The sequence below is a fragment of the Elgaria multicarinata genome, chromosome 3, assembly GCF_023053635.1.
Source record: "Elgaria multicarinata webbii isolate HBS135686 ecotype San Diego chromosome 3, rElgMul1.1.pri, whole genome shotgun sequence".
Lineage (NCBI taxonomy): Eukaryota > Metazoa > Chordata > Lepidosauria > Squamata > Anguidae > Elgaria > Elgaria multicarinata.
Genome location: NC_086173.1, coordinates 161,017,557 through 161,044,005, shown reverse-complemented (window position 1 = coordinate 161,044,005; position 26,449 = coordinate 161,017,557). Strand labels below are relative to the sequence as shown.

General features: G+C 43.9%; 2 protein-coding genes across 2 annotated transcripts in view; both read left to right on the top strand.

Moving 5' to 3' along the window:
* The first annotated feature begins 4,507 nt into the window (after positions 1–4,507).
* LOC134395684 (zinc finger protein 883-like) lies at positions 4,508–18,593 on the top strand. The gene is made up of 3 exons (XM_063121844.1): positions 4,508–4,942; positions 7,615–7,717; positions 17,251–18,593. The coding sequence occupies exons 1-3, from the start codon at positions 4,508–4,510 to the stop codon at positions 18,591–18,593; spliced, it is 1,881 nt and encodes a 626-aa protein (XP_062977914.1).
* A 133-nt stretch (positions 18,594–18,726) lies between these two features.
* The window catches only part of LOC134395682 (zinc finger protein 271-like), a 30,211-nt gene continuing 22,488 nt past the window's right edge, over positions 18,727–26,449 (top strand). Inside the window, exons 1-3 of the mRNA XM_063121843.1 lie at positions 18,727–18,842; positions 21,182–21,620; positions 24,139–24,328. Of these exons, the coding sequence (XP_062977913.1) occupies positions 18,727–18,842; positions 21,182–21,620; positions 24,139–24,328 (745 nt within the window). The remainder of the gene's footprint in view (positions 18,843–21,181; positions 21,621–24,138; positions 24,329–26,449) is intronic.

The window sequence follows — 26,449 nt, the reverse complement described above, 5'->3', positions numbered from 1 at the left end:
AAATCTCGTAGCTGATCCAAGGTGTCATACAAGGGGGAAACCCTTTAAATGCTCCTGCTGTGAAAAAAGCTATGGGGACAGCCCAAAACTTAACATTATTATTATTATTTATTTATTTATTTATTTATTTATTTATATAGCACCATCAATGTACATGGTGCTGTACAGAGTAAAACAGTAAATAGCAAGACCCTGCCGCATAGGCTTACATTCTAATAAAATCATAATAAAACAATAAGGAGGGGAAGAGAATGTAAACAGGCACGGGGTAGGGTAAACAGGCACTGGGTAGGGTAAAACTAACAGTATAAAGTCAGAACAAAATCAAGTTTTAAAAGCTTTAGGAAAAAGAAAAATTTTTAGCTGAGCTTTAAAAGCTGCGGTTGAACTTGTAGTTCTCAAATGTTCTGGAAGAGTGTTCCAGGCGTAAGGGGCAGAAGAAGAAAATGGACGAAGCTGAGCAAGGGAAGTAGAGACCCTTGGGCAGGTGAGAAACATGGCATCAGAGGAGCGAAGAGCATGTGAGATGAGAAAGGAGAGATAGGAAGGAGCTAGACAGTGAAAAGCTTTGTAGGTCAACAGGAGAAGTTTATATTGGATTCTGAAGTGAATTGGAAGCCAATGAAGAGATTTCAGAAGTGGAGTGACATGGTCAGAGCGGCGAGCCAAGAAGATGATCTTAGCAGCAGAGTGGTGAACAGAAACAAACGGACTGATGTGAGAAGAAGGAAGGCCAGTGAGAAGAAGGTTGCAGTAGTCCAACCGAGAAATAACCAATAGGGGTGTGCACGGACCCCCCGCTCCGCTTCTCTTCCAAATCCATGATTTGCGGATCGGGCTGCTCCGCTCCACCCCCACTCCGCCTATGTCCGCTCCGCTCCGCTGCGGAGCTCCGGATCCGGATCGGAGCTCCGTTTTTCTCCCCCCATAGGCTTGCATTAAGCTAAAAAAGTATACAACTTTTTTTCTGTGAAAGTTAGAAACCTCAGGTTTGGCACTGTGACACCTCATGGAGGTATACACACGCATGCCAAGACTCAAGGCAATCCCATCATCCCCTGATTTTTGGGGAATTTTTGAAAATCGGGCACCCCATTCACACCCCTTTCGATAGCTCCGTCAATATGCACGGTAGAAACCTCAAACTCACCACCATGACAGCTTATCCAGGGATACACACACATGCCAAGACTCAAGGCAGTCCCATCATCCCCTGATTTTTGGGGAATTTATGAATATCGGGCACCCCATTCACACCCCTTTCGATAGCTCCGTCAATTTGCACATTAGAAACCTCAAACTCACCACCATGACAGCTTATCCAGGAATACACATGCATGCCAAGACTCAAGGCAGTCGCAACATTCCCTGATTTTTGGGGAATTTATGAAAATCGGGCACCCCATTTGCAGACGTGGACTGTTCTCTGACATTTGGACAGATAAAAAAAAGAGAAGTGGGCACACTCACAGATGCCATCTAGACCCACAATCATGCCAAGGTACAAGGCAATCCCACCATCCCCTGGTTTTTGGTGGGGCTTAAGCCTGCAGACAGCTCAATGGGGCCATTTCAAAGGAAATCCCAACATGCCATGAATTGGGGAGTAGAGATCATCAACCTAATATGAATCTTCTTCCACACTTGAAAAATGGATTTGGAATTTCCAAAACTCCAAGTGAGCGCAGGAAGGACTTCTCCCCTGAGTCAAAGCCAGACACAAACCATCCGTGCGAGGCGGGCAGGGGAGGAGGGAGGGAAGGCAGGCAGGCAGCAGACATTTCTGGGGGCATAAGGAAGTGAGCCAAGGATAAGCCAGTAATGCATATAAAATGGAATAAATAAATAAATAAACGAAGGAGGGGTGGAATTAAAAGCAGCAGTGCTGCTGAATAAACAACAAGAAGAACTTTTTTAAAAAGGCTATATCTGTCTTTTACCAGTAAGAGGGGAACATGCCCAGGGGAGGGGGAAGCATCTGCCAATTTGACTGGTCCTAGTGACACCACTCTTTTAAGAAGCAACGCTCTCAGTTCAACTCATGAAAGGCATTTCTCCACCACGAGGGCTCTGAGACCCAGTCTTAAGAAGCAAAGCTCTCACTTCAACTCATGATAGGCATTGCTCCACCGGGTTACTCTCTTTGGAGGGCTCTGATGGCCCTCCAAGTACAGGAAAGAGTGAGGGCACATCCACATGGCATGCCCTAGGGGAGCTCATCCCCTTGCACCACATCTTTTCAGGTGTTCCCCAAAGTTAGGGTGGGTAGCAGTGCTCTCTTATTATTGGCTTAGTATATGATTTCAGGTTGTGTTTGTGCATTTGGTGGGGCTACTGTTTTAAAAAACACTTGGAAAAGTCCGTTCAGAATAAGAAAGAGAAGTTCCCAGAATCCCAAGTTACTTGTTTTGCCTATCCCCTCCTCCAACTTTGGGATCATGTGATCATGACCGGGAGTTGACTCTGCCCCTCAGCCCTTCGGAAAAGGTATTTTTCCCGCTGGATTTTTTAAAAATTCTAGCAAGCGAACCGCACAATGCAGAGAGCTGAGAGTAGGCTCAAAATGATCCCCAGCCATGACTCTCTAAGCACAAGAAGTTTCAGAAAGATAGCTTCAAAAACAACACAGTTATCCCCTTTTCTTTTCTGCAATGCAATCCTATGGGCGAAATGTTTCAAAATGCTTCACAGTTTCCTTTTAAAAATGGAGACACTAATGCTAACAAAAGTTCCCAGCATTTCCATAAAAAATAAACAACAAGCGACTGTAAGGAAGGGGTTAAGTCATACATGGAATTGCTGTTTTTAAAAAGAAATGTAAATGTCCTGTCGTTGATTTTAGGAAGAGAGAGATAATCACCAGCTGCCCGTGGGCGTTTGGGCACCTCCTGGCTCTGCTCTGTCCAGGCCGAGCTTCCTTGAGAAATTAGCATCCAGGAGAAGTGCGAAATACCTCACGGGGGGGGGGGGGGGCGGAAACTGGAGGGAGGGAAAGAGTAGTTTAGTTTCTATAAAGGGATACTTTTGAAAATGGGCCTTTGTTCTGAGCTGGTGGACTCCATGGCTGGGTGACGTATGTTAGTGAAACTTTGTATTAGTTTGCTGGTGTTGGGGTTCAATGTATCTGTATGTATCATGCTTTTAGAATGCTAATCCTGTACTGGCTTGCCTCCTCCCTGATAAATAAAGATATCAGGCCTAAACCTCTAATTTGAGAGTTGTGTGCGTTATTCCGGGGATCTGTGCAAAATCCAGTGGAAGGCCAGCTTGGCTGGGTCCAGTTTCCTTTAAGCGACATCTTACAGGGAGCCGAGTCATAGCCACCAGTAGCTTGAACAAAAAAAATGAAAAATTTGAGAAGTATTTTTTCGTACGGAAAGGCTTTTACATCGGAACAGAATCTACGCAAATACTCATTCTTCAAAAGTGGTGTAAGGTAAATATAATAACTAGGTTAAATGCATACAGCTAGACTGCCTACACTGAGCCCTGATTCTATCCAAGTTTGTTCCAGGTTAGATTTTTTTTAGGCTGAACGTATTTTGGAAACCAAAAAGGAAGACAATATGAATGCCTGTAAGGAGGCGTGGCCACCCCAACTTGCCTACCCCCATGATGGGTCAAACTTGACATGTATGGCCCCCAAGGGGGCATGGCCTTGATCACATGTCTAATTCTACACCATCATCCTCATTATCACCGTGATCCATTATCAGCATCATTATATCAGCATCAGCATCCATTATCATTATCACCCTCATCAGCATCCATTATCACACCCATGATCATCATTATGTTGGCATTAGGCTTAAGGGGTGGCCTTGGGCTAGTCACCAACTCCCAGCCTACCTCACAGGGTTGTTGTAAGGAGAAAAAATGGGGGGGGCATTTGTGAATCCTTGACCTCCTTAGAAAAATACTAACAATCACCACCATTATTATTATTATTTTGCTTGGCTTTGGTGATCACGGTGCGACTGCAAAGCACAAAGACACAGACCCATCTCCGTGGGGATATGTAACAAATACTCGCCCCTTCCCCAGCATAGCAGCTGTGGCCAGGGCAGGCTCCTTCCCTCCTTTCCCCCACACAGGGTAGAAAAACAAACTCTTTCTTTCTTTCTTTCTTTCTTTCTTTCTTTCTTTCTTTCTTTCTTTCCTTCCTTCCTTCCTTCCTTCCTTCCTTCCTTCCTTCCTTCCTTCCTTCCTTCCTTCCCTTCTCTCCTTCCATCCCTCTAGCTCCCTCTTCTCTTTCTCTCTCCCTCTGGTTCCTCTTTTCTTTGTGTGCCCTTCCTTTAAGTCTCTATCTTCCCCTGTCTATCCCTCCTTCCTTGGCTGCTCTTACCTTCCTCTCTCTCTCTCTCTCTCTCTCTCTCTCTCTCCTCCACCGCTCTCCCTCTGGCTGCGCTTTCTTTTTCCTTTTCTCTCTCTCTGCTCCCTCCTTCTTCCCCTCCTCTTTCTTTCTTTCTCCCTGATCTCTCTGCATTTCTTTCCCCTCTCTCAGGAAATGCGGCAGAGGTGTCAGTCCGATTCCGCTACAGCCCGGGCACGACCCAGCCACACGGCTGAGGATGCGTTGTGGAGGAGGAGGACAGCAGCGCTGCCAGCCATGTACCTTCCCACTGGCTGGCCTGGTCCTGTTGCCACCGCCATCCGTCTGGTTACGGTGGCTGCTGCTGCACATGGCTTGTCCCACCATGCTGATCCGATCCATCGCGCTGCTCCAATCCACCTCCATCTGCGCCACCTTACCCACGCAAGCTGGCTGCCACTGCTTCTACACAGTTCAGCCAGCAGCCGGGGGCTTATTGCTGCAATCTATCATGCGAGATCTCAGCTGCGCCAGAAGTCTCGCGAGATGTCCTGGGCTGGGAAAGATGGCCGGCCTGCTGGGGAAAAGGCCTACCAGTGCAACCGCTGGCTGGGCACCCCCATTATCCCGGTAAAGGGGCCCCCAACTCCAGTTGGCCTAATTTCCCAGAGGTGTCCAGACTTGCCCGGGTCAAAAAGTCACCCTATCCTTTTTCCAAGGAGCCCAAAGAAGCATATAGGATCGCCCTCCTCCAGTTTGTCCTCATAACAACCCTGTGAGGTGGGTCAGACTGAGAGTAAATGACTTGGCCAAAGTCACCCAGTGAGCTTCACGGCCAACTAAGTACTTGCACCTTAAACTTCTCACTTTCACCTACCATTTTAGCCGTTACACCACAATGATGGCAAATAGAGGCTCCATGTTCATGGAGAAAGCCCTTGTGCTACATGGACCTTGGTCTGATCCAGATTGATGTTCAAACTCTTTTTAAAGGGTTAGAGAAAAATCAATGAAATGTGCACGAGAAACGGAATAGAAATCAAAGCAATGGAAATAAAATCCTCAGTTGTTTTAGATCACAAGATGTCCACAACTCTGGGCGGGTTCTTGCACTGAACTACAGTTCCCAACAGCCCTTGCAAATCCCACACCAATGTCCCACAGCTGGCCCCATTTAACTGAGCCAGGTGCTCTGCTTGAAGTGAGAAGCAGAAGGGAAGAAATAAACGCCCTCCTGCAGGCCAAGGAAGCAGTACAAGAAGGTTGCTGCTCTATGCATTCCCATTTCTGTGGGTTGGAGGCTGTTTTGTTGATGTTCCACAGCCAGTGATGCCTCCAGGTTTTTGAGGAGCTTTACAGAAGAACCAGCTCCCTCTGTGAGTCTACGTTCTTCTTGCCGGTGTCACCAGCAGCTCCTCCTCATCCTCCTCTTTCTCTTCATTACAACCACTTCCTTGGTTGGCAGGCAGGACGTCTCCTGCTCCTCCTTCTGAAGAGGTCAGTGAACAAGAAGGTTGCCAAGGTGAAGGGGAGGAGCATGTCTAGGGGGACCCTTGCCAGTGGGCCCTTGGCTCATGCTGGACCATGTCTCTGCTTGATGCCAGCCCTGACTAAGGTCATGCTTTGTGGAAATGGGTCCTTGGAGAAATCCAGAGAGAAAGGAACAAGCATCCAGGGTCTCTTTTGGGGCTTCCAAATGAATTGGCGTGTTGAATCTTTCAGAGTGCAAAGAACAAGGATGTGCCAACCAAAAGATTTAAACTTGCTTCTAGATACTGTATGGGAGTGGAGTGGAGAGAGGAATTAGAGGATCCTGACCTACTATATGAACGTGCTGCAACAGATACATGAATTTTTATCAGCACTGGGCATTATTTTGTGGTCATAGCAATGAACAAATAAGGCTAAACAGACGTGACATCCCACAGGACAGTCTGTGACAATTTCAAGTAGAGCATATCAGAATTAAGAGAAAACTGACCATTGCAGTACATTTTGAGAACAATAGGGAAACCATGATCTCTCTTTAGGCCACTCTGCTAAAATCAAACTTACTGATTAGTCATTTCATTCTAGGGCTTTTGCTTGATGTTCTTGGATGTAAGTATTTATTACGTTTATATCCTGTCTCATGTAGAAATATTCTGTTTTATTGAATTTGTATCCTGCCTTTTTCCTCCAAGGAACCCAAGGCAGCATACATAATCCTCCTCCTCTACATTTTATCATCACAACAACAACCCTGACAAGTACATTGGACTGAGAGTCTCCTACAGGCCCAAAGTCACCCAGTGAGCTTCCTTGGCCGAGCAGGGACTAGAACCCAGATCTCCCACTGCTTTCTAAATGTTGCCAATTCTGATTTAATCTTTGTGTCTATGTCTACATTTATAGCAGGGCATGCTGGCATTTGATAGAATATGAAAATATGGGTTAACGAAACAGCAGTGATGGTGGAAAAAAATAAAATGAAGAGGACCAGGACTGTAAAGCTGCTCTGAGTTCCTTGAAAGAGAAAAAAAAGGACGAAAATGAATGGAATAATGATATGATCATACTGATAATAAGGACCGCAGTTTACAGGTGCAAATGTTTTGGGGGGGTTGTATGTGTGTTTTTGCTTCCAGGAAGGGAACGTTCTTATTCCTGCATGTTCCAATTTCCATCGCTTTTTTCTCTAGGCAGTAGGTGAGCACAGCGATCTAAGTGACTGATCTTCTACTCAATCATAACGTAGGACTGTTTTTTTAAGAAATAACCCATGGAGCACCACCAAAAGTCCACAGGCCCAAGGTCAGAGGAAGGCTCAGAAGAGACAGGAGAAGAACCCCATATCCCTCAGGTAATAACTATTTCATTAATGGAGTAGCAGTTGAAATTCTGCCTGTCTCATCACCAAGACAAAGGCTGGTTATCTGAATTGTGAAATGATAGTGACCAGGGTGACTAACCGCAAGCTATCATCTGTGATTGTGCTGGGTTGGCTATGGGAGATTGGTTGGATGAACCGAGCATGTGAGTTTCTGAATGGCTGAGGCTGTGTTTGCGTTGTGAGTGGGTGCTGAGAGAATCAGTGAAGTTCTGGTGTTCTAAGGATGTGCTTGGAAAACTCTGACACTGCGATCCACCGAGGAGATACCTCTATTCCAGAGACTTGGACAGAAGGAGATGTTGCAGGCATAGGGGGTTCAGGCATCAGAGTAGATCAGCTTTCATAAAATACACAATAAAGGACAGGGTTAGGCCTTATATCATCACTCATGATCATTGTAAAATGAAAGTGCTCTTCTCTGTGGTTTCAGGGAGAATTTGCGGAAGTAGCTGAGAGCTCTCCCATTCCTGACGTTGAGCCGTGGTGTCCAGAAACGAAACAGAAAGATGAAGATGCTGAGACCAGATCCTTGGGTAAGGAGGGTGAGTGGGTTTGATATGGATATCCCTTTTGTGCCTGGGTTTGGGGTTGCCTTGAAACTCCTTTCTGGGCTCTAGCTCCTTCTCTCTCTTCAGGAAGCTCAGAGATACTTAGCTTCGGAATATACACACAGACACGCAAAAGGCCAGAAGAAAGCAGATACAGAAAAACAGCAACTAATTACCTAAACAACTATAGGATGGGAATGTAACCTTAACACTAACTATTTATCTGAAGCCTAACAAAAGAGAAAAGCTTTTTTAAAAAATTAGAATGTAGATAAACAAAAGCAGTATGACAATGGAACCAGTTACCTAGGGAACATGTGGTCTCTCCCACACTAGAGGCATTCAAGAGGCAGCTGGACAGCCATTCATCAGGGATTCTCTAGGGTGGATTTATGCATTGATCAGGGGGTTGGACTCGATGGCCTTATAGGCCCCTTCCAACTCTACTATTCTATGATTCTATGATTCTATGAATATTGGAAGCGAAGGAATATTAATTCCGAAGGGCGGAAACAGGGGTGTGTGAAGAACAAACAGTAAACAATGCAAGGAATCTTAAAGAAGGGTTTAAGGGAAAGAAAAGACCAAAAAAATGGAATTGAGAAGGGCTGGGAAATACAAGTCAACCTGCACTTTGTTGTTTATTCGTTCTGTCGCTTCTGACTCTTCGTGACTTCCCGGACCAGCCCATGCCAGAGCTTTCTGTCAGCTGTCGCCACCCCTAGCTCCCCCAAGGTCAAGTCTGTCACCTCCAGAATATCATCCCTCCATCTTGCCCTTGGTCGGCCCCTCTTCCTTTTGCCTTCCACTTTCCCTAGCATCAGCCTCTTCTCCAGGGTATCCTGTCTTCTCATTATGTGGCCAAAGTACTTCAGTTTTGCCTTTAATACCATTCCCTCAAGTGAGCAGTCTGGCTTTATTTCCTGGAGTATGGACTGGTTTGATCTTCTTGCAGTCCAAGGCACTCTCAGGATTTTCCTCCAACACCACAGTTCAAAAGCATCTATCTTCCTTCGCTCAGCTTTCCTTATGGTCCAGCTCTCGCAGCCATAGGTTACTACGGGGAATACCATTGCTTTAACTATGCGGACCTTTGTTGTCAGTGTGGTGTCTCTGCTCTTAACTATTTTATCAAGATTTGTCATTGCTCTCCTCCCAAGAAGTAAACGTCTTCTGATTTCCTGGCTGCAGTCAGCGTCTGCAGTAATCTTTGTGCCCAGAAATACAAAGTCTGTCACTGCCTCCACGTTTTCTCCCTCTATTTGCCAGTTATCAATCAAGCCGGTTGCCATAATCTTGGTTTTTTTGAGGTTTAACTGCAACCCAGCTTTTGCACTTTCTTCTTTCACCTTTGTCATAAGGCTCCTCAGCTCCTCCTCGCTTTCAGCCATCAAAGTGGTGTCATCTGCATATCTGAGATTGTTAATGTTTCTTCCTGTGATTTTAACTCCAGCCTTGGATTCGTCAAGCCCAGCACATCGCATGATGTGTTCTGCATACAAATTGAATAAATAAGGTGAGACTATACAACCCTGCCATACTCCTTTTCCAATCTTAAACCAGTCTGTTGTTCCGTGGTCTGTTCTTACCGTTGCTACTTGTTCGTTATACAGATTCCTCAGGAGGCAGACAAAATGACTTGGTATCCCCATACCACCAAGAACTTGCCACAGTTTGTTATGATCCACACAGTCAAAGGCTTTAGAAAAGTCAATAAAACAGAAACAGATGTTTTTCTGGAACTCCCTGGCTTTCTCCATTATCCAGCGGATATTGGCAATTTGGTCTCTAGTTCCTCTGCCTTTTCTAAACCCAGCTTGTACATCTGGCAATTCTTGCTCCATAAATTGCTGGAGTCTACCTTGAAGGATCTTGAGCATTCCCTTACTGGCATGTGAAATAAGTGCCACTGTCCGATAGTTTGAACATTCTTTAGTGTTTCCCTTTTTGGGTATGGGGATATAAGTTGATTTTTTCCAGTCTGATGGCCATTCTTGTGTTTTCCAAGTTTGCTGGCATATGGCATGCATCACCTTGACAGCATCATCTTGCAATACTTTAAAATATTGCAAGATGATGCTGTCAAGGATACCGTCGTCTCCTGCTGCCTTGTTATTAGCAATCCTCCTTAAGGCCCATTCAACCTCACTCTTCAGGATGTCTGGCTCTAACTCACTGACCACACCATCTGACCTATCCCCAATATTATTATCCTTCTTATACAGATCTTCCGTATATTCTTGCCACCTTTTCTTGATCTCTTCTTTTTCTTTTAGGTCCTTGCCATCTTTGTTTTTGATCATACCCATTTTTGCCTGGAATTTACCTCCGATGTTTCTAATTTTCTGGAAGAGATCTCTTTTCCTTCCTATTCTATTGTGTGGTAAATAACAGGCAAGGAGTCCAGACTGCATGAAAGAGGAGGCATCCCATTTAGGCTACCCCGTCCTGGTTTTATTAAGAGCTACTTGGTTACATTCCTTGTTCACAAGCTATGATTGGTTGTTGATTACATCATGTTAGTTGCTGACTACCTCGTGCGCATGAGGTGTTGGTTAGTGTGTGTTCAGCATGAATATACCATACAAGGATCTAAGGAAGCACGTGTTTATGGTGCCTTTAGTGCTTGTATTGTTCTATCTGTGGCTCTTGCGTCAGCACATTCTTGAGATGGTTAGCCAGTATCAAGAAGTTCCTTAGCAAGGTCTATCTTCTCATTGTTGTTCTTGTTGCCAGTACTGAATGTGTGCCAGAGAGGAACAACAATAAACCCCACATCTCCCCCTTTTTTATTCTTTTAATTGCAAAGCCTTGTAAGCATAATAAATTTGACATTTGCTTGGTTTTGAAGCTCTGGGACGGCAAGAGGGAACACGCCATGACAGTAATCCTGGGATACATTGTATGAAATAGCAGAAGGTGATTAATAAAAATATAATCAATACAGCATATTGAAATATAGTTTTGAACCATCCTGTTGGAAACCAGGACCATAAAAACTTCCACCATTCAGGTGCAATATCTTGTTTGACTGCATTATTTATTATTATTTATTATTTATTTATTACATTTTTATACCGCCCAATAGCCGAAGCTCTCTGGGCGGTTCACAAAAATTAAAACCACAGTAAAACACCCAAAACCACAGTAAAACATGTGCATATGTTTTAAGTAAGTCCAGTTGTTGTTGAATTTGGTTACTATTGTCTGTGAGATTGAAACAGCACATGTCTTTCACAGCTTCACAGCCAAGATGTCTTTGTAACAACAAAAAGTCAATTGCAGCTCGATTGTCCAGTATAGCATGTCTTAAGTCCTGTTGTTCTTGAATCAAAAGTCCAATAGCAATGGAAGTACTGTTAATTGTCTTTGCTAGTAAACATGCCAGATGCCCAATTTGTTTGGCATTTCCCACAGCTAATCCAGGAACCCCGACAAGACTCATAGCCAGGGAGATGTACTCTGCTGGACTCATGACAGTAACATTGCCATCACAAACTGCATTCATAGTCTCAGTCTCTCTTTGCTGTCGAGTGCTCTTAGTAGGCCAGGGTGGTAGAACCACTGTCAAGCGACTAAGACAACATTGTGTTAAGGTTATATTAGCTGGTACATAATTATAAGTACGAGACCCACATGTGAAAAACCATCCAATTGGCAATATAATGTGTCCATAGTTACTTGTTACATTTTCTATTTTGGAACAATTCCACAGAGAAGGCCCTGGGGACAAACAACCTTTTAGTGGATGGTGAATGGAGCAGTTTACCATTCTAGCACATGTGTTATTCTTGTGGTTTACAACATATGGGGTGTATAACTGTATTGCATTTTGGGGCAACTGGTATGTAGCAATTCCCCATTGGGCGATGGTATGATAATGAATCTCACTAAAGTTCATAAATTCACTCAACCCAGTAACGTTACCAAGAGAACCAGGAGCTTTGCATATGGGAATGAGACATGTACTAAGTAATCCATGCATATCTGGGGCATCAGAAAGACAGAAATCAGTGGTGTTTACTATTTTGGCTAACTTTATCCATACATTGTACTGCAATCTGTCATGTAGTGAAGTGCTTATAACTGGACAAGTTATACAGCTAAATAGCATAATTATTGTCAGCAAAGAATTAGCATTTAAGCAAGCAAATGCAGCAACTAGAAAATTCTCTGGAGCTGGATCAACATGCTGTTGCTCCAATAACTTTTGAGCTTGGAGAGATAACGCCTTTATCTCTCCCCATGTTGGTTTATGTTTTTGGACGTGCGCCCTGCCACGTGCTTTCAGGGGGTCGTCCTGGAGTTGTAGGGAGAATTCTGGAATCAGGTTGGTCAATCCTTGATGCCACAACATGCTCTTTCCAGGGCTTCACACACCGTGCTGGAACCCACACTGGTCCTGTTGGAGTAAGTACAGCAGCATAACCCCGACCCCAAGTGATCAAGGGGACAGGGCCGTGCCAGACAGGATTAGGTAGTTGCCGGTACGTGACCAGCGGCTGCGGCAAAGGGGTATGCATTTGGAAATGTTGTTGTAATCGGGTAGTATTAGTTGGTAGGAGAACATTCAAATGGTTAATAGTGAACAACACTTTCGCCAGCCATTCCTGGCAGGGGCCCAAACCAATGGGGATCCCTGCTTTTTGTTTTTGTTTATATAAATGCTCTTTCAAGGTACGGTTGGTGCGTTCAACAATAGCTTGACCAGTAGAATTATATGGAATGCCAAAAGTATGTGTAATCTGCCAAGTTTCACAAAACTGTGCAAAAGAAGTACTGTAATAAGCAGGTCCATTATCTGTTTTTAAGGCAGAAGGAATTCCCATTACTGAGAAACTTCTAATGCAATGATTAATAACATGTTTTGTTTTTTCTCCTTTTTAATATGTGACCCAAATATATCCTGAGTAAGTGTCAACTGACACATGAAGGTATTTCCATGGAGTGAAAGGACTAAAATGAGTAACATCCATTTGCCATAGCTCATTGGCTACTGTGCCGCGAGGATTAACACCTATATCAGGGGCTGAATGCACCTTAGTACATTGTGGACACTGTTGAACAACGGCACGAGCTTGATCTAATGGCAATTGAAATTGTTTTGCTAAAGCTTTAGCATTTTGATGATGAAACGCATGACTTTCCCATGGAGTCAGTTTTTGCACAGCTAGAGCCCGAAGGGATTGATCAGCTACTTGATTACTAGTGGAGATCTCCTCAGGGAAGGGTTGATGACTACGGATGTGAGCAATAAAATATTCATTGGTGCGGTGAGCCAACAGAGTCTGCAAGGTTAGAAAGAGACCTAAAAGGTTCTTATCTATGACTGGGGTTACATAACTTCCTGGAAGACCACATACTACATTGTTAACATATAAACTGTCTGTAATTAGGTTAATTGCTTGAGGAAATGTGCGGAAGGCCAAAATAACTGCAGCTAGTTCAGCTCGTTGAGGTGATTTTGGGGGCAGTGTGAACATGGTTCTCCACTGATCTTCCTGTTTCCATGCCACTACTCCTCTCTTTGGGCTTCCGTCAGTGTAAACAGTAAGGGCTTCTTTAATAGGGAAGTCATTCTGTAAAGGCCTGATTTTAACAGACAATTGACTTAAACATTGCAGTCGAGGATCAGCAGGAATATGATATGCAACTTGTCCTACAAAGCCTGCTAAGGCAGCTTGCAATTCTTCAGAAAATGACACTGACCGTTCCCACATATGAAGAGGCATTGGAACTATTAAAGTTTCTGGATCTTGGGCTAAAAGCGCTCTTGTACGCTCTCGAGCTTTAATAATCAAATTGGCGTACATAACTGGTTTTGTAGAGATTGTACAGTTAGGGCTATGACTGAGATACAGCCATTCAAGTATGTGTGTGTGACGATTACAGGTCTTAATATTGCAAGGTCTAATCCTGACCTGAGTCCACATGTCACAGGTTTCAATTCGTGTCTGTGTAATAACTGCATATGGTTGGCTTAACCCTGTAAGTATAAGAACTTGACATGGTTGATCTAACACCTGGCGATCTACCCAAATTTCTTTTAAACGTTCATTTACTAGGGACAAAACGTGCAGTTGATTAGTGGTTAAAGAAATTTTATCAGCTGGGTGTTTGCCTTGTTTTAGGGCGGCAAACAAAGGTGAAAGCTCATCAGTTGTGAGCTTGCAGTAAGGTCTGAGCCAATTAATAGCTCTAAGGCTTCCTTTAACCTGTCTATAAATTGATGGTAAGGCTCACTAGGTCCTTGGCGTGTGATAGTAAAGGGTTTTGAGGGTTTTCCAGACACTGGCACCCTTTGAAACGCTTTCAGGATGCAGCGGTTAATGGCCTGAAAGGTAGGCATAGGTAGTTGTGCCTGCGCCTCTATCTCTGCAAATTGCCCACTGCCATACAACTGCTCTGCTGTTATCACTCCATTAGAGCTAAGGACTATATGGAGTGATTCCTTTCTATATTCACTGTCCCAAACTACATATTGGGCTGGACTCAGGATCATGCGAAATAAATCTTTCCAATCTTGAGGAAGCATAGTGTATCCATTTCCAATACTTTCCACCATGCCTTGAGCATAAGTAGAGCGTATGCCTGTCTCTTTAATAGTTTTATTCAATTCTCTAAGCACTGAATAAGGCAATGATGTCCAATTGACAACTACCTGTCCTTGGTCATTTTGATGTGAGGTTATAGGATAAGCTGAAGGAAAGTTATTAAGACCTTCAAACAGCTCATCAGAGGTTAGTGTTCCCTCCCTCTTTTCCTCTTCAAAAGCCTCACGGACTTTGCTAAGTTTTGGCAACACTTCACTATTTGCTTCTCCTCCTCTCAGCTGTGAAGCTGATGCAGGAGGCAATAACTGGGGATATGGGAGTGATGTTTGAGAAATAGGAGCGATAAAAGATAATGAGCTGGAGGATGCCTCGGTTCCTACCTTCTCCAGCGCATCTTTGCATCGCTGCCACAGCAACAAGTGCTGTATGGGAGCTCGTGGTTTGGTGTATAGGTGTGTACCTATTTTTACCCAATCTGTGAGCTGGAGTGTCCCTGCCTCGGGATACCAAGAGCATTGCAACCCTATTTCATTTACTAAGACACTAACATGACTGAGGGATACAGTTGTACAACCTTGCTGTTATAAAATTTTATGTAGCTCTTGTGCATGAAGCTTCTGCGGAGCTGACAATTCCCCCCCCCCCATACTCACGATAAGGGAGTGTTGTAACGCTGAAGTGCACCAAAGCTATTCCAGCCAATGAGCAGGGGTCTTCTTGGATCCGAACACGTCGGGGTCAACAGATGTGGTAAATAACAGGCAAGGAGTCCAGACTGCATGAAAGAGGAGGCATCCCATTTAGGCTACCCCGTCCTGGTTTTATTAAGAGCTACTTGGTTACATTCCTTGTTCACAAGCTATGGTTGGTTGTTGATTACATCATGTTAGTTGCTGACTACCTCGTGCGCATAAGATGTTGGTTAGTGTGTGTTCAGCATGAATATACCATACAAGGATCTAAGGAAACACGTGTTTATGGTGCCTTTAGTGCTTGTATTGTTCTATCTGTGGCTCTTGCGTCAGCACATTCTTGACATGGTTAGCCAGTATCAAGAAGTTCCTTAGCAAGGCCTATCTTATCATTGTTGTTCTTGTTCCAGCACATCTCAGTATGGTCTGCCAATACTGAATGTGTGCCAGAGAGGAACAACAATAAACCCCACATATTGTCTTCTTCCATTTCCGTGCATTGCTTGTTTAAAAATAATTCCTTATCTTTTCTGGCTAACCTCTGGAATTTTGCATTTAATTGGGCATATCTCCCCCTATCACTGTTGCCTTTTGCTTTCCTTCTTTCTTGGGCTACTTCCAGTGTCTCAGCAGACAGCCATCTTGCCTTCTTGGTTTTCTTTTTCTTTGGGACGTTTTTTGTTGCCACCCCTTAGACAATGTTGCGAACTTCTGTCCATAGTTCTTCCGGGACCCTATCTACTAAATCTAGTCCCTTAAATCTATTCTTCACTTCCACTGCATATTCATTAGGAATATTAGTGAGCTCATATCTAAATGATCTGTGGGTCTTCCCTATTCTCTTTAGTTTGATTCTAAATTGCACAATAAGAAGTTCATGATCTGAACTCCAGTCAGCTCCAGGTCTTGTTTTTACCGTCTGTATAGATGTCCGCCACCTTTGGCTGCAAAGGATGTAGTCAATCTGATTTCAGTGTTGGCCATCTGGTGAAGTCCATGTATAAAGCCGTCTTTTAGGTTGTTGGAAGAGAGTGTTTGTTATGCACAGTGAGTTGTCCTGGCAAAATTCTATCAGCCTATGTCCCACTTCATTTTGTTCTCCTAGACCATGCTTACCTGTAATTCCAGATGTCATTTGACTACCCACCTTAGCGTTCCAGTCTCTTGTAACAAAAATAACATCTCTTTTTGGTGTATTATCCAGTAGGTGCTGCAGATCCTCATAGAACTGATCTACTTCTGCTTCTTCAGCATCTGTGTTTGGGGCATATATTTGGATCACTGTGATGTTAAATGGCTTACCCTGAATTCGAATTGTGATCATTCTATCATTTTTTGGATTGTATCCAAGCATTGCTTTAGCCACTTTATTATTAATTATGAAGGCTACTCCATTTCTTCTGTGATCCTCTTGTCCACAGTAGTAGATCTGGTGGTGATCTGATGTGAAGTGGCCCATTCCAGTCCATTTCAGTTCACTAACACCGAATATATCTATATTTAATCTTAACATCTCACCAATAACCACATCAAATTTGCCCTGGCTCATAGATCTTACATTCCAGGTTCCTATGGTGTGTTGATCTTTAGAACATTGGATTCGTCGTTCACCACCAGCACCATTGGCCGCCAGCCGTCCTTTCGGCTTTGAGCTAGCTGGGTCATCACATCTGGGGCTAGTTGAACTTATCCTCTGTTCCTCCCCAGTAGCATTTTGACCATCTTTCGACCTGGGGGTCCCATCTTCCAATGGTATACCAACATATCTCTGGTTGTACTGACCCATTTAGTTTTCATGGCAAGAATCCTGGGGTGGGTTGCCATTACCTCCCCAGGGATCGTATTTAGTCTGACCACTCTACCATGATCAATAATATAGAACTCTCCTCCTCCTTCCTACTCTCGCTCACATTGGGAAACAAAATCCAAATGTCCTGTTATAGACAACTCCTCCTCCATCACTGTGATTGGAGAATGCTGGGTTAAACATTCAGCCGTACGGCGGCCCCTAGAGATGTCTCTGGCCAAGGCTCAGTTCCCTCTTCCCAATTCCTCCTCTCCTCCTTCCTATTCTCAAACAAATCCTTACATTACCCAGACAGGCTATCTGGCCTTCAACAATACACATTGATTCAACCTGCTTTGGACCGAGATGAATCCGATTCAGATCCAGACTGCTTTGGTCTGAACCAGCCCACTTTAGACTTGGGATTCAGAACCGGAACTACAGCACTACAACACTCTCATTGTTTTCTCTCATGTTTTCCATCAGATGCTGTGCAGGAGAGTGAGGATAAGAGAGAATATCCTAGCACATCACAAGGAGGAACGAAGGGTGGACTGTTTGAAGAGGACTTGAGCAATCCAGAGAGATCCAGAAGGAAGGAGGGAAAATATGCAAAAGAGAAGGACAAATCCATTTCAACTCAGAGCGGGGTCCACCTTGAACAAGAAGAACAAACAGGAGAGGGACACAGAAAGCACCTGGATGCTCATTTGAGAATCCACACGGCAGAGAAACCCAGTCAAAGCTCAGAGTCTATGAAAAGAGACTGTCTGAGCAAACCAACTGAAAAAGGTCCAGTGCTTGACACAGAGGTGAAAAGTCATACTGGTTTGGAGTGTACAATGAGCTTCACACGGAGCTCACAACTTACAAGACACCATCAACAAATTCAATCTGAGGAACTGCATATGTGTACACAATGTGGAAACAGCTTCCACAAAAAAGATCTCAAAGCACATCAAAGGTGCCATAGAAGGTGGAAACCCTTTAAATGCTCCTGGTGTGAAAAAAGCTATGCGCAAAGCTCAAACCTTACCAGACATAAAAGAGTTCATACAGGGGAGAAACCCTATGAATGTGCAGAATGTGGAAAGGCCTGCCGTGATAACTCACATCTTATTACACACCAACGAATTCACACAGGAGAGAAACCCTATACATGTAAAGAATGTGGAAAGAGCTTTTCATATAGTTCATCCCTTATTATGCATGAAAGAATTCACACGGGAGAAAAACCCTTTCAATGCTCAACATGTGCAAAATGGTTCAAAACAAAATCAGAACTTTCCAGCCATGAAAGAATTCACACAGGGGAGAAACCCTATACATGTAAACAATGTGGAAGGAGCTTTACTCATAGGGCATCCTTTATTATGCATGAAAGAATTCACACAGGAGAGAAACCCTATATATGTAAAGAATGTGGAAGGAGGTTTTCTCAGAGGGCAAACCTTATTACGCATGAGAGAATTCACACAAGGGAGAAACCCTATAAATGTGCAGAATGTGAAAAGGGCTTTAGCGATAACTCACAGCTTACTAAACACCAACGAATTCACACAGGAGAGAAACCCTATACATGTAAAGAATGTGGAAATAGCTATACTCGGAGGACAACCCTTATTATGCATGAAAGAATTCACACGGGAGAAAAACCCTATACATGTAAAGAATGTGGAAAGAGCTTTTCTCAGAGGGCAACCCTTATTACGCATGAAAGAATTCACACAGGGGAGAAACCTTATAAATGTTCTAAGTGCAGTGAAACATTCCGTTACAGTTATCAGCTTGTGAGACATCAAAGAACTCATGCACAGGAGACTCCCTAGAAATGTTCAGTATGTGAGGAAATGTTCACATGCCAACCAGACCTTGCAATACTTTAGAATAATGTCCATAAACTGGGATGGCTGTAGAAATCTCCTCATTGTAGGGCATGTTTTGATGATTAATTGAGCCTTCATGGACATGAGATTGCAGACAGTAGAAACAGGAGCCCCATTGCCCCCTGGAATCCTGTGTCAAGCACCTGATTTGCCAGACTGGCTCCAGGACACAGATGAATTCACCTCTCCCCAGTATGATTCGATGTCTTCCATTATATTATTTCTCATTTTAGTGATGGGATCTGTGGAATTCTCTGCCTCACATTCTGTGGCTCTATTAGATGTTTTAGTGCGATGGTTTTAATTACTTAGTGGAGCAATGTTATCTATGTGGTTCTCTGATGTTGTTCATTATATGTTTTATGCAGATGGTTTTAAGAACGTAATTGTACTGTACATTTTTATGAATATTTCCTTTGGGAGAAACTGGAGAAATAGAACTTTCCCCCTCTGCCAGAGAAATGACAAGTAACTTCTCTTTTCTTTTTGGACAAGAGGGTATTTCCAAGGCAGGAGCCCAACCAAGGAATGCTCAAGTTGGATTAAGGGCTTTTCTGACTATTTGGCCAACTTCTAAAGGTTCAAAAGGTTAATGTGGGGAATCCTGAATCCACAGACAGAAGATATTGAGATGGGAAATGTTTTAGAGGCAGTGGAAATGGAAAACTGGTACAGTTGCTGCGGCTGCTTTTTAGATGGCTCCTTTAACTTTTATTGTGTTTGAATACTAATAAAGTTCTGTATGTGTTTTCTCTGTTTCATAGTCTTGATTCCATTTTGCCTCCATAAACAAGAATGGTCCCGGGTTGGATGATCAGGCTGCCATTTTGTGCAGAGTTCCAAGCCCCTTAAGCAGAGGGAACATGGTGGGATTTCGTTCTGGGGTAAGAACGGTTGGAGTGCATCTTCAACACATTGAAGCCAAGGGTCATTTTGCACCTTTCCAACTTGGAATGCGTGATGTCATAGACTGGCAATGCCCTATGTGTGCATGGAAGGGGAAATAGGCAAAATATTACTCACACCTTTTGGCTCTTTCCATTTGTTGGAAGATTATTGGAAGACCCAAGAAAGAGGGTCCCTTGAAGCGTTCACTTTCCACTCTTTTGACTGCATCCAAGATCTCCTGCCTGCAGTTCCTCCGGACATCCAACTGGGGCAGGATGGAGAGGAGCTGCATTTGTCCTGCAATCTTCATTTCTCTGGCTGCCTCAATGAAACCAAATTTTTAGTTTTAAGGTGGAAAACTCTGGACTTCTGCTATCATTGTTAGTTGGTTGGGGTGGTGGGTTTCCTCTTAGATGTAAGTGTCTAAACAAGAAAAGAACTATAAAGGATTGAACAAAAAAAATGAAAAATTTGACAAGTATTTTTTAGTAGAGAACAGCTTTTACATCTGAACAGAATCTACACAAATACTCGTTCTTCAAAAGTGTAAGTGGTGTAAGGTAAATATAATAACCTGGTTAAATGCATACAGCTAGACTGCCTACACTGTACCCTGATTCTATCCAAGTTTGTTCCAAGTTAGATCTTTCTTAGGCTGACCATATTTTGGAAACCAAAAAGGACAATATGGCTGCCTGTAAGGAGGCGTGGCGATCCCAACTTGCCTACCCCCATGGTGGGTCGAACTTGACATGTATGGCCCCCAAGGGGGCGTGGCCTTGATCACATGTCTAATTCTACACCAATCCTCATTATCACCATGATCCATTATCAGCATCGTTATATCAGCATCAGCATCCGTTATCATTATCACCGTCATCAGCATCAACATCCATTATCACACCCATGATCATCATTATGTTGGCATTAAGCTCAAAGGGTGGCCTTGGGCTAGTCACCATCTCCCAGCCTACCTCACAGGGTTGTTGTAAGGAGAAAAAATGGGGGGGGCATTTGTGGTTCCTTGACCTCCTTAGAAAAATACTAACAATCACCACCATTATTATTATTATTTTGCTTGGCTTTGGTGATCACGGTGCGACTGAACATCACAAAGATACACACCCATCTCCGTGGGGATACGTAACAAACACTCGCCCCTTCCCCAGCATAGCAGCTGTGGCCAGGGCAGGCTCCTTCCCTCCTTTCCCCCACACAGGGTAGAAAAACAACCCCAACAACAAAGCAGGTCTCTTTCTTTCTTTCTTTCTTTCTTTCTTTCTTTCTTTCTTTCTTTCTTTCTTTCTTTCTTTCTCTCTCTCTCTCTCTCTCTCTCTCTCTCTCTCTCTCTCTCTCTCTCTCTTCTCTCCTTCCATCCCTCTAGCTTCCTCTTCTCTTTCTTTCTACCTCTGGTTCTTCTTCTCTGTGTGTGCCCTTTCTTTATGTCTCTAATCTTCCTCTGTCTATCCCTCCTTCCTTGGCTGCTCTTTCCTTACTTTCTCTCTCTCTCTCTCTCTCTCCTCCACCACGCTCCATCTGGCTGCTTTTTCTTTTTCCTTTCTTCTCTCTCTGGTCCCTCCTTCTCCTCCTCCCCTTTCTTTATTTCTCTCTGATCCCTCTTCATTTGTTTCCCCTCTCTCAAGAAAGGTGGCAGAGGTGTCAGTCCGATTCCACTGCTGCCCCGGGCATGACTTAAGCCACGTGTGCCACGTGGTTGTGGATGGGATGGGGAGGCGGAGGACAGCAGCGCTGCCAGCCATGTACCTTCCCGCTGCCTGGCCTGGTCCTGCTGCCACCGACATCCATCTGGTTACGGTGGCTGCTGCTGCACACGGCTTGTCCCACCATGCTGCTCCAATCCGTCGCGCTGCTCCAATCCACCTCCAACTGCTCCACTTTGCCAACGCAAGCTGGCTGCCAATGCTGCTACGCAGTTCAGCCAGCAGCTGGGGGCTTATTGCTACACTCTATCATGTGAGATCTCGGCTGGGCCAAAAGTCTCATGAGATGTCCTGGGCTGGGAAAGATGCTGGGGAAAAAGCCTACCGGTGCAACCACGGGCCGGGCACCCCCATTATCCTGGTAAAGGGCCCCCCAACTCCAGTTGGCCTAATTTCCCCAGAGGTGTCCAGACTTCCCCGGGTCAAATGGTCACCCTATACTTTTTCCAAGGAGACCAAAGAAGCATATAGGATTACCCACCTCCAGTATGTCCTCATAACAACCCTGTGAGGTGGGTCGGACTGAGAGTCAGAGACTCGGCCAAAGTCACCCAGTGAGCTTCACGGCCAACTAAGTACTTGCACCTGAATCTTCTCACTTTCACATACTATTTTAACCATTACACCACAACGATGAAAAATAGAGCCTCCATGTTCATGGAGAAAGCCCTTGTGCTACATGGACCTCCTTCTGATCCAGATTGATGTTCAAACTCTTCTTAAAGGATTAGAGAAAAATCAATGAAACGTGCGCGAGAAACTAAATAGAAATCAAAGCAATGGAAATAAAATCCTCAGTTGTTTTAGATCACAAGATGTCCCCCACTCTGGGGAGTTTCTTGCACTGAACTACAGTTCCCAACAGCCCTTGCAAAGCCCACACCAATGTCCCACAGCTGGCCCCATTTAACTGAGCCAGGTGCTCTGCTTGAAGTGAGAAGCAGAAGGGAAGAAATAAACCCCCTCCTGCAGGCCAAGGAAGCAGTACAAGAAGGTTGCTGCTCTCTGCATTCCCATTTCTGTGGGTTGGAGGCTGTTTTGTTGATGTTCCACAGCCAGTGATGCCTCCAGGTTTTTGAGGAGCTTTACAGAAGAACCAGCTCCCTCTGTGAGTCTACGTTCTTATTGTCGGTGTCACCAGCAGCTCTTCCTCATCCTCCTCTTTCTCTTCATTACAACCACTTGCTTGGTTGGCAGGCAGGGCGTCTCCTGCTTCTCCTTCTGAAGAGGTCAGTGAACAAGAAGGTTGCCAAGGTGAAGAGGAGGAGCACGTCTAGGGGGACCCTTGCCAGTGGGCCCTTGGTTTTGGTGGGCCCTTGGCTCATGCTGGAACATGTCTCTGCTTGATGCCAGCCCTGACTAAGGTCATGCTTTGTGGTGATGGCCGCTTGGAGAAATCCAGAGAGAAACATTTATCCAGGGTCTCTGCTGGGGCTTCCAAATGAATTGGCGTGTTAAATCTTTCAGAGTGCAAAGAACAAGGATGTGCAAGCCTAAAAATTTAAACTTGCTTCTAGGATCCTGACCTGCTATTTGAACATGCTGCAATAGATACATGAATTGTTATCAGCACAGGGCATTTTTTATGGTCATAGCAATGAACAATTAAGGCGAAATGGACATGAAATCCCACAGGACAGTCTGTGACAATTTCAAGTAGAGCATATCACAATTAAGAGAAAACTGACCATTGTAGTACATTTTGGGAACAATTGGAAAACCATTATCTCTCTTTAGGCCACACTGCTAAAATCAAACTTACTGATTAGTCATTTCATGCTAGGGATTTTGTTTGAAGTTCTTTGATGTAAGTATTTATTAAGTTTATATCCTGTCTCATGTAGAAATATTTTGTTTTATTGAATTTGTATCCTGCCTTTCTTCCCCAAGGAACCCAAGGCGGCATACAGAATCCTCCTCCTCTCCATTTTATCACCCCGACAACAACCCTGCCATGTACTTTGGACTGAGAGTCTCCTACAGGCCCAAAGTCACCCAGTGAGTTATGTGTTAACGAAACAACAGTGATGGTGGAAAAAAATAAAATGAAGAGGACCAGGACTGTAAAGCTGCTCTGAGTTCCTTGAAGGAAAAAAAAAAGGACGAAAATGAATGGAAAAATGATATGATCATACTGATAATAAGGATCGCAATTTACAGGTGCAAATGTTTTGGGGGGTTGTATGTGTGTTTTTGCTTCCAGGTAGGGAACATTCTTCTTCCTGCACGTTCCAATTTCCATCGCTTTTTTCTCTAGGCAGTAGGTGAGCACAGAGATCTAAGTGACTGATCTTCTACTAACTATAACATAGGGCTGTTTCTTATGAAATGACCCATGGAGCACCACCAAAAGTCCACAGGCCCAAGGTCAGAGGAGGGCTCAGAAGAGACAAGAGAAGAACCCCATAATCCTCAGGTAATAACTATTTCATTAATGGAGTAGCAGTCGAAATTCTGCCTGTATTATCACCAAGACAAAGGCTGGTTATCTGAATTGTGAAATGATAGTGACCAGGGTGACAGACTGGTACTAACCACAAGCTATCATCTCTGATTGTGCTGGGTTGGCTGTGGGAGATTGGTTGGATGAACCGAGCGTGTGAGTTTCTGAATGGCTGAGGCTGTGTTTGCGTTGAGTGCTGAGAGAATCAATATAGTTCTGGTGTTGTAAGGATGTGCTTGGAAAACTCTGACACTGCAATCCACCGAGGAGATACCTCTATTCCAGAGACTTGGGCAGAAAGAGATGTTGCAGGCATAGGGGTTCAGGCATCAGAGTAGATCAGCTTTCATAAAATACACAATAAAGGACAGGATTAGACCTTATATCATCAGTCATAATCATTGTATAATGAAAGTGTTCTTCTCGGTGGTTTTAGGGAGAACTTGCAGAGGTAGCTGAGAGCTCTTCCATTCCTGACGTTGAGCCGTGGTGTCCAGAAGCGAAGCAGAAAGATGAAGTTGCTGAGACCAATACAACTTTCAGACATACACATTGGAGGAAGTGGATTTTATTCCGCAAGAAGATGCAGCATCATTCTCTGAAGATTGATCCCCAAAAGCAGTCAGGTAAAGCCACCTCAATTCTATTGACTTTTTCTTAATACATAATACAGCATTCTAACTTTCTTAATGTAAAAACTACCAAGTTGATCTGTGCTGCTGTGGTTTACTTCTCCAGAAGAAGAAAAGGTGGATGGTGGGGAGAAATGTAGGGTGAAAGAATTACTTGAACCACATATGTCACCAGGAAGGGAAGTAGTTGAGAGAAGGAATTAGATGATCCCATTCTTTGTGGAGAAAGCAATGGGCCTCCCAATCATCCCCCTACTCCAAGTAGTTGTTGATCCAAATAAGAAATGAGAGACATACATAGTGTACAAAAAGAGGATTCAAAGATTTTGCTTCATCCATCTAGCAGATGAACACACTCAGGGAGCATGGTTGGGTAGCTGCACTGGCAAACTTGAAATGGAGACAGGAAAAACACTTCCTCAAAATGCTAGGCTTTCTACTTGCACGATCTTTCCAATGAAAATCACAAAATGACTGTTGAATTTTTGTCAGGCAGGGTGGAAACAAATCTCAATTTTAAATGCAACGTATTGCCCATCAGGAAAGAAATGAAGCAAGAGGAAATTTACAAATGGCTATGCACTCGACCTTGGGGGAGCTGGGGGTGGCGACAGCCGACAGAAAGCTCTTGCATGGTCTGCGACTGAACAAATAAACAACAAAATGCATTTTCCTACAATTTCTCCCCCTACTTTGCAACTCTGCAACATACCAATGTTTTCTAGGTCTGCACATGGACACCTTTCCCAATCTACTTTGGAGGGTGATTTGGAGCTTCCAATTCAATCTTCATCTGCTTTTGATGGATTCCCATGTGATACAACCTGCTTTTGTTTCTCAGAAACCAGAATGGTTTATATTTTTACAATTAACCATTCATTTACATAAGAAAACAGAATTGTCCATTACCTTTTCCGAGTTTTTATAATAAATGCATGAAATTTGGAGACCTGGCAGTCCCTAGGATTGATTTTACTGCCAAATTTCAGCCATTTATGTACAATGGTTTTTTTGTGCTAGCCACAGGTAAAAATTTGCTTTTGTCAAGACAATTTGTCTAAACAAAGAGCTATTCTTTTGTGCTTCCACAGAAGTGCATGGAATCTGGTGACCTAGCAGCCCCTATGACTGTGAATAAATTTTCTCAATTTCAGACAGTTTGTTCCAGAGCCTTTTGTGTAATAGAATCATAGAATCATAGAATAGCAGAGTTGGAAAGGGCCTACAAGGCCATCGAGTCCAACCCCCTGCTCAATGCAGGAATCCACCTAAAGCATCCCAGTCAGATGTTTGTCCAGCTGCCTCTTGAAGGCCTCTAGTGTGGGAGAGTCCACAACCTCCCTAGGTAACTGATTCCATTGTTGCACTGCTCTAACAGTCAGGAAGTTTTTCCTGATGTCCAGCTGGAATCTGGCTTCCTTTAACTTGAGCCAGTTATTCCATGTCCTGCACTCTGGGAGGATCGAGAAGAGATCCTGGCCCTCCTCTGTGTGACAACCTTTTAAGCATTTGAAGAGTGATATCATGTCTCCCCTAGATCTTCTCTTCTCCAGGCTAAACATGCCCAGTTCTTTCAGTCTCTCTTCATAGGGCTTTGTTTCTAGACCCCTGATCATCCTGGTTGCCCTCTTCTGAACACGCTCCAGCCTGTCTGCGTCCTTTTATAATTGTGGAGCCCAGAACTGGACGCAATACTCTAGATGAGGCCTAACCAGGACCGAATAGAGAGGAACCAGTACCTCACGTGATTTGGAAGCTATACTTCTATTAATGCAGCCCAAAATAGCATTTGCCTTTCTTGCAGCCATATCGCACTGTTGGCTCATATTCAGCTTGCGATCTACAACAATTCCAAGATCCTTCTCATTTGTAGTAATGCTGAGCCAAGTATCCCCCATCTTGTAACTGTGCATTTGGTTTCTATTTCCTAAATGTAGAACTTGGCATTTATCCCTATTAAATTTCATTCTGTTGTTTTCAGCCCAGCACTCCAGCCTATCAAGATCACTTTGAAGTTTGTTTCTGTCTTCCAGGGTATTAGCTATCCCAACCAATTTTGTGTCATCTGCAATTTTGATCAGCGTTCCCTGCACCCCCTCGTCCAAATCATTAATA

What these genes read in the sequence shown, in the direction of transcription:
- LOC134395684 (XM_063121844.1), top strand. Translation starts at nt 4,508, where the DNA reads ATGCGGCAGAGGTGTCAGTCCGATTCCGCTACAGCCCGGGCACGACCC. An exon ending in TGGGCACCCCCATTATCCCG is followed by an intron (nt 4,943 to 7,614) that starts GTAAAGGGGCCC and finishes CTGTGGTTTCAG; the next exon opens with GGAGAATTTGCGGAAGTAGC. An exon ending in TGCTGAGACCAGATCCTTGG is followed by an intron (nt 7,718 to 17,250) that starts GTAAGGAGGGTG and finishes GTTTTCCATCAG; the next exon opens with ATGCTGTGCAGGAGAGTGAG.